The sequence below is a fragment of the Thalia democratica genome, chromosome 2 (assembly GCF_965202585.1).
Source record: "Thalia democratica chromosome 2, ktThaDemo2.hap1.1, whole genome shotgun sequence".
NCBI lineage: Eukaryota > Metazoa > Chordata > Thaliacea > Salpida > Salpidae > Thalia > Thalia democratica.
This window is the reverse complement of record NC_139166.1, coordinates 34,101,220-34,110,085: the sequence shown is the minus strand read 5'-3', so window position 1 is coordinate 34,110,085 and position 8,866 is coordinate 34,101,220. Positions and strand designations below refer to the sequence as shown.

Here is an 8,866-nt window from a genome sequence, read left to right as displayed (position 1 = left end):
TGTTTTATGATACTAAAAATAGAGATGTTACATTTCTCAGCACACTTTGCAATGTGTATCAAAAGTTCTATAATTGCAAAGCTTTTTGCAGAATCTATTACTTGTTTTGACATTTAGATATTTCTTTCAGTTGTTCTTTTTTGAAATCTTAAAATTACGTAGAGTTTGACCTTTGTAGATCCTGTCAAAGAAAAAATTGAATATTACAACATTTGATACTGGGCTTTCACGTCAAGACTTACTATTACTTTAGATTATATACATAAACTACTCTAAGTTTAATCGCAAGAGAAATGCTCGTTTTTTTTTTTGTTTTATTTAGCAGATCTTTTGCTAACTACTAGAACTTTTAAAACAACATGCAACTACCCGATCTCCAAGGCTGATTTTCTGATATGTTGTTTTTGTGAAGCTTTACTAATTTACCAGCGAGAGACTCTAGGTATCTATCGCTACTGATTTTTATTTTGTTTAAGCTGTTGTAAACAGATCATATGTGCTCTTTTTCGTTGTTATTAAATTAAGCTTTCTATTTGTGTTACATAAGGACTGAAAATGTAAGTATTAGCATGTGAAGAATGATTTTCTGTATACCGTTGTCTAAAATATACTCTCCTCTTAAATAAATAGGATGTCCAAAAACAATAGACTGATCACTGTTGCTCTCTCTTCCTTAGTCAACAATATGGCTTAATTAAAACTGTTCAGTTTGTTATAAAAACGTAGTTCTCCCCTTTATTTCTTGAAAATACTAGAAATTCATCCATATATTGCAGGTACATTATTTCGCTCTGTAAGTTCGGGATAACTTGATACTCCGTGGTTCAGTGAAAATATTTGCCAGGGTTGTGCTCAATTGAGAAACTATTTCAACTCCATTTACCTGGTTGTATACTATTTCATCAAAGCTGAACTTAACCTAATATGTAGCAATTTGCAGCATGCTAACAATACTTTCTTTCCTAATCGTTGGTTTTCGTAAACTGTATAACTTATTTGTAATAATTATTGCAACCTCTTTTAAAGAATCATCGTAAAGCAGTTTCTGACCATTATTAAAAACACTAAAATCAAATCAAACTTAAAACTTCGGAAATATTTGACGCGAATATAATTCGCAAAAACATTTGCCCTGTCGATCAGAGAACCTATAACAAAGTTGAGACATTACGTTAAGTATTACGGAAACTCGCGGATCGTAGAAGAACTGAAAAAAAAAACAGCTGAGTGATTAACAATTTATTAGTTGGAAATTATGCCGGAACTCGGAGGTTGTTGGCAATTTTCAAGTTTTAAAACGATGCAAGCAGAGTAATCTTTATATTTTTGAATTTAATTTTTTAGTTCATGTTTTATTTGTTAAAATTTTTATGATTTAATTCGAAAAACATGTTTTCACTAGCTCGTAGTAGATCATAAAAACATCATGTGACGACTCAATAACTGAAAGGTTTTTTCGTACACCAAGTCTTTAGATCAAGCTTTCTGAGCACTTTAGTTATGGAGTTCAATAGACTATGTAGTACATAGTATGTACTATGTTCTGCTTTTAGTTTTTTTTTTTTGAAACTATTCTTATATTAGTTGTTATAAACCGCAACTTTAAATTGTTATAAAACTACTGTTTCAAAGATCTATTTTTTGTATAACAAAGTTTGCTGTATTCTATTAATAAACGTAAAATATTACTTTTAAAAATAAATATTGTACAAAGGATTAAAACCCCGTAAATATAGTTTCAACCAACATCAGAAGCTTTATATTGAGGTTTTTTTTGTTGATAAGCAGTGATCTACATTTTTAAACACTATAACAAAACTATAGACTGTGAAAAATGTGTACTAACTTTGAATCATAGAACAACCTTTAGTATGTTATTTTATAATTACTTTGTTAAAAATAAAATGTAACTTAACAGTTACAGGCTACTTTCTAAAACTATTTTCAAATTGGTTATAACAATAGCTTTATAAAATTGTTTGATATGTAAGTGAATAAAATAAACGAATTAAAAGACCCTTCAAGTGAAACTTAGTTAAACATATAACAATATGTTTTTTATTGTTTTCTACTTACCGAAATTTGTTTTAAAAATATTGCTCTGATAGTAAAGTGCTTATAGATGATACTTTTGTTTAAAATCATAACTATATTATCAAGTATAAAGTTTTAACTATTCAATTGTCTTTTAAGATTATCCTTTTTTACCAGAATTTACATACTTTTAACTAATTTTTTGTATGAAAGTTTAACAAAATTTATTACCGTGACAAACCTAAAAACCTTTAAAACTTAACAATTTTAAGCGTTTATACACAAACAAATTGAGAAAATTTTGCATATACAAAAAAATACAAAATCAAATATGCTGATGTTTAGTAAGTTTTGAGCTTGGTAAACTCACATTTTTAAGGAAAAATTCATATACTATGGTTAAATTGTTAAAAACAACGAAAAATTTGTTATAGAAACTTTTCAGTGTTAAATGTGAATTACAAATCGCCAATTCCTTGAAGAGCAACATCCATATCTTCGTTGATTGCACGGATCTTGCACTTCTCTGAGTAAAGAGCATCTAAGAAATAAATTTATATTTAAACTTAAATAAAATAAACTTATTTATAAAATGTACGAAAATTCTTAAAACTTATTTTTCATTTATAGTATTTTAAAATACTATATTTTTTATATGTAAAGTTTAATTTTTGTAGCTGAAATATTGCTTACTACAAAAAAACGTTATTGGAAACAAATTTCCAAATTAACAAAATAGTAACTGTCTTTTACTTTAACGAAGTTAATGAAAGTTTTAAGCTACAAAGTTAATTCAAACCTCATAAATTTAGATATATACATTTTGTTAAAGTTAATAAAATTGTATGAAATAGTTTATGATACGCTTCCGCACAAGAATAACGATAATAATTCACTTTTTTGCAAAAAAAAATATGGGACATGTAAAACGTGTATCTAAAATGTTAATAATCAAACAAAATCAATTTATCTTTAGACTAATTTAAAACAAAGTTCTAATTAAACCTGTTTTTTATGCTACGAAGCTTTATAAAGTTTTAAGAAGTACTGATTTTTAAAAGTCCACTTAAACTCTGCGTGTGTATTTTTCTAAGCTATTAAATATTCCACAAAAGTTTTTTGAAAAAGTTTTAAAGTTAGATTTTTAGTAGTATACTAAAGTATTTTATTTTAATTTTATGAATAAGCTAGTTTAGTTACTTAAAAGCTGGTATTTACATGTATCTAAACTTTTATCACAGATTCACTTTCAAAATGCGAACAACATAATCCCTTTTTAATCTTTCAAAAATTTAAATAGTTATTTTACAGTATTTGATTAATTTACTTAAAAATAGTTAGTTTGTTTTACAATTGTTGATGTTTTTTAAGGGAAAAGTTTATAAAAAAAAGTTTTTTTGGTTACTTTTTGTTATAACCAACATGTTTATTTTTACGATCATCATATTATATAACCAATATTTGAAAATAAACCTAAAAGGTGATTTTTTTGTTGTTTTATGTGTAATCTCCTAAGTTTGAGTGAAAATCTCCTAAGAACGTATAACACTACTCATAAATCTTCTTATAAAAAACTGCATGAAAAATTATAAAGTCATATGAACACAAACTCTAGGTATTTAAACTAAAACCGATTGTCTTAAATTTTTTTGTTTATCTGTTATAAATATAAAAAACTACTTGCTAATGGTTTGTTAATACAGATGATACAAAGCTAGTCCGTTCAAACTTTATCATATAACAATTTTATCTGTTGTATAACTATTTGTTAATTATATAAATAACTATTACAACTATTTTGCTACTTTTTAAGCTACAAAGTTGAAAATATATACTTTTAGTACTTATTTAAATTTATATTACCTTCAAGTTCATCAATGTTCTTTTCCAGTTTAATTACAGATTTTTCAGCAAACTCAGCCCTAGTTTCAGACTGAAAAGTATCAATACGTTTAATAAATTTAGCGTAGTTTTCGTATATTTAAACTTATATTTATTGAACTCACGTCTTTAAGTTTGTCCGTCAAGGTTTTAATCTCAGTTTCATAGGTAATTTCTTTAGCAGCATACTAAATTTAAAATTTCGATCAATAGGTTTTTAAAATAATTAATCAAAATTGTATTTTTCTTAAATTTCAGTTGAATACTATAACACTACTTAACATATAAAATTTTTAGCTAACACTTTTATCTGTTTGATAAGCTTAATTATAAGTGCTAACCTTTTCTGATTGTGCCTCAAGAGATTTCAAGTTGTTCGTAACAATCTTCAACTCTTCTTCTAGTTCATTAGCTTTGCTGTTTATAAGTAAATAATTACACATAAATAATAAATAAATAGAAAAAAGATTTTTTATTTAAAATTTTAACTTAATTTTTTCAAGATTGTCATTACAAATATTTTTTTATACAGTCTACAAAATCAGAGAAAAAATTACAAACTTTTCAGCAAGTTCAGCCCTCTCTTCACCACGCTCCAATTCAGCTTCAACCATGACAAGCTTACGTGCGACTTCTTCGTATTTGCGATCAGCATCTTCAGCAATGTTCTTTGCCTCAGTGAGTTGAATTTCTTGCATCTCAAGTTTTTCTTCATCTTTCAAAGAGCGGTTTTCAATAACTTTGCGTCCTCTGAAAATTTAATATTTTGAAAGAATATTTTTTTGTTGTAGTAAAACAGTTCTGAAAGCTTAAATATAATAAAATTAGAGCAACTATGCTGTTTGATGTTTGTTTAATATATTAAGCATTTAATATATTTTTACAAAGAACTTCATACATAAAAACAAATATTACTTAAAAAAAATAGATATATTGTCTAATTTATTTTGTTTTATGCAAATAATAGTTAATAATCATAATAATCAAATCGATTACTTTTTTATATAAATCTTATTTTTAAAACAATTAGCTTACAATGACTTAAAGTCGTTAAATCCTTACTAAAACGTTTAAGTCTACTTGTAATTTTAACCACTTGTAATTTTACGTAGCCCTTTAAAACTACTATAAACTGAAGTTTATAGGTATTAACGAGATCTACATCTTAAAAAAATTACATAATGTATTGCATGCAAGTATGAAATAGTTAAATTAATTGCTGTACATACTAAAGCTTGAAAAAAGTTTACCTATGCACAAGAAAATGCACATAAGTTTTTATAGAAGTAAAAGTGTTTTAAAAACTGGTAATCTTTTTTAATTCTTATTTTTAAAGTATTTAAATACATTTATTATAAAATGTAGTAGAAAATAAAATTAAAACATGATAGTAGTTGTTTTTGCTTTACACACTATTTACTAAACTAAGTAGTGTGAACAGCATTTATTTTAAGCAGTTTATCTTGAAAATAAAAATAAAAACACTTATGCATCCAAAACTTGAAACTTTAAAACTATTCCTTATAGTGAAATGTTACAACTTTTTTAAACGAATTACATACAACACGTTTAAATAAATAAAAACTACAAACAATTTTAAACTTAATTTAAATTCAAAAGTATTACAGATTTTAATTTAATAATATGTAAACACTTTAAAACTATAAACTAATAAATCATTAGATGCAAATAAAATGAACTTTTTAAGTTTAAGTTATGTTAACTCTGAGTTAAAGATAATTATCTTTTTTTTTTTCAAAACGTTTTGTACTATCTTTATATTTATTAATTGGACCTTTTGAAACGATTTTTTTTCAGATACGAATTATTTTTTGATATATGTCTAAAGTATTGTATTAAACTACTGAAACAGTTGCTATTTAGCAATTTTGAACTATCTCTGATTTTAAATATACTTTTTATATATATTACCGTCGTTATCTTAATTAATTGGACTTTTTTGAATGTATGTTTTTGTTAAACACAATTTATTTTTAAAAATTGAAGTTGTAATAACTTTAATTGTCATATAATCGTGTTCATTAACTTACTTTGTTAGTAAGAAAACTTTTTATTTGCTTATATAAAGAATTAAATTTTATCTTTTAAAGTTTCACAGCTCAACATCAAATGAATACTTTAAAATGAGCTGCTTTAGGTATTAATAAAAAAAAATATTTCTAACTTTTGTCAATTTTTGTGTATTAAAGGGTTGTACAATGTAATATACATTTAGTATAAACAAACAAAGATCGAAAAAAAATTATGATAACACTAAAACTTAACTAAGATAATAAAGTTCTCTTTTTTATGAAGAGCATACGAAATAAAGTATTAGAATATTGTTTTTAAAGCAATATTTAAAAATATTTAAGCAGCTATAGAAGAATTATATAGTTATAATCATAAACTGCTGAGTTTAGAAAACATTTTCTATTAAAAGCAATGTTCTAGTTTACCTTAATCACCAAAAGTTAGCTTTTTTTAAGTCAAAGATAATTTTTGTTTCTTATATAATACAAAATAACTCTTTTAAATCTTTAAATCAATTATAAATCGTTTAAGCTAATAGATAAATTGAAGTAATTTATACGTGTTGTATTTTAGTTATTCAATCAAAACAACAAAATTTTTATAACTTAAGGAGATATATAAAAGTGATTTATTATACCAGAAATTACTAAAGTTTTTGTTTTGAAAAGTGTTCGTCAATTAATAAATAAGTCTAAAACATTGTATTACATTAAACTATGAAAAATAAGCTTTGTAAGTCATTTGTAGAAAAAAAAATAAAGCATTACAGATACATACATAAAATTATTTTAATTTCAAAATTAAATATCTTTAATATCAGAATATGTTAATTTGTAGTTTTTTTTTCATAAAATCTATTTTGATGTTTAAATATTTCTTTTATATTTTCAACTTAATGTTTTAGCTACTAAACTTTTATTTTAAAATCACAAAGGTTTTAACTAATTATAAAAAGTTTCATTCATGTTACTTTTTTGTTCCATACAAGTCTATGTAACTAAGACGCTGTTTAGTAACATGAACGGCATTGCAGCGAAGAAACGACAATCTTGTCTATGACGTAATAAGAAACTACCTTTCGCTCTCATCAGCTGCTTTTTCAGCTTCTTCAAGTTTTGTCAATGATACGGAGAGACGTTCTTGTGCTCTGTCTAATTCTTCTTCAACCAATGTTATACGACGGTTTAAACCGGCTACTTCTTGTTCTGCCTATTATTTAAAGTCTTCATTTAATTTATAGAACAGAATATTATTTTTTTTATACTATTCTAAACTTAAGAAACGTGTTTTTTAATAAGTCTGTACAATTTTGTATTTAAGGTATAACTTTTTTTTAACTATCTAGTTTACTTTAGTACCTACCAAACATTTAATATTTAAAAAAAGTATTTAATGTATTGTACAATGATCAAGTTAAACTTAAGTTTACGTTCAATAACATTTTAAATATTACACAACTCTAAACAGCTGTGCTTAAAAAGTTTATGCTTCTAAGCTGTTGTTGTACAAACAGTAGCCTTTAAAATGTTTATAACTTATAAGTGAAATTACAGTTCTAATAAGTAGATATTTAAAAATGTATATAATTAGTTCAAAAATAAATAGAATTCAACAATACAAATGGTCATTAAAAAAACTTACAAACTTAAAGCTATATATGAATTTTAAAATAAATTATTAAATCAAACTTTATTAAACTTTAAAAAAATAAAAGTTTTACCGTATACATTAAAAACAAAGTAAAACATATTTTCTACTACCAATAACTTTTTAATAATTCAAATTAATCTTGACACAGTTTAATTAAAAAAAATAAAACAGCAAAAACTGCACTTTAAAAATACAAATCTAATTTAACTACATTAACAATTTTACTGACTTTAGTTTTCAGCAACTAAAAATTTTATGAAATTACAACAAACTTACATCAGCAGCCTTTTTTTCTGCCTTTTCCAAGTTCTCATTAGCAGCCCTCAATTTTTCGATAGAGTTGTCAAGTTCATCTTCTGTTGCCTTCAATCTTTTTTGGAGAGCTTGAAGTTCTTCCTCAAACTAATTAAAAAATGGTGGTTGATAAACTTTGGGTTAAATTTTTTTTAGTAAACATGAGTTATCTAATAACAACGTTTTTTTTTTTTGTTTTAAGGGTATATTTTAAGATAGCTAGTATATAGTAATAGTCAAAGATAAAAAATATAACTTTAATTTACTGAAAGAGTTCTAAATTTAGAATCTCGAAACGTTATGATTTTTCTTTACCAAAACTTAAAGATCTTTTACAGGTATTTGACATTCTTTAAAACTAGCCATTAGATTATACTATTTGATAAATCACCTTTATTAAAGATATAAAGTTGTACAAATAGTTTTACAAGAAAAAAAAAAGATTTTTTTGAACAGTTTTTTGAAATTTTTAAACTAGTAAACTTGTTTTATGGAAATTTATAAAGCTTTATAGGTGTCACAAAACAATCATTTGTCTTAAAAACTTACAGTTAAAACTTTGTCTTCAGCAACTTTCCTATCAGCTTCTGCTTGCTCGGCACGATCGATGGCCTGCTCCTTATCAAATTTGAGCATAGTCATCTTCTTCTTGATTGCCTCCATCTTGTTTTTTCTTGATAACTCCCGAAATTAAAACAAAAACTACAAAAACAAGTGTATTTTCAATGAAATTAGCAAACAAAACTTTATTCAACTTTAAATCACAATAATACAAGATTTTCTTAGTTGAAAGTATTATGGTTAACACTAAAGTTAGTCTTTACAAATCAAACAAAATATTTTAGTTTCAATCTAGCTAGCTATGCATTCTTAAACTTTATTCTACTTACAAAGTTTTTGAAAATAAATTCTCACTAGGGGTGTTTTTAACATTTTAATTAAAAAAAAATCTTAACAGGAAGTGTTTTTAAGC

The 8,866-nt window shown here is 24.7% G+C and overlaps 1 protein-coding gene across 1 annotated transcript; it reads right to left on the bottom strand.

The window, feature by feature from the left end:
- Positions 1–2,243: 2,243 nt before the first annotated feature.
- Positions 2,244–8,614, bottom strand: LOC145849690 (uncharacterized). Its single transcript, XM_082954709.1, has 8 exons — positions 8,443–8,614; positions 7,876–8,001; positions 7,025–7,158; positions 4,477–4,665; positions 4,257–4,332; positions 4,041–4,103; positions 3,898–3,967; positions 2,244–2,575 (listed from the first exon to the last, which is right to left on the bottom strand). Exons 1-8 carry the CDS (start codon positions 8,554–8,556, stop codon positions 2,493–2,495), a joined length of 855 nt encoding a protein of 284 aa, XP_082810835.1. The 5' UTR covers positions 8,557–8,614; the 3' UTR covers positions 2,244–2,492.
- Positions 8,615–8,866: the final 252 nt, after the last annotated feature.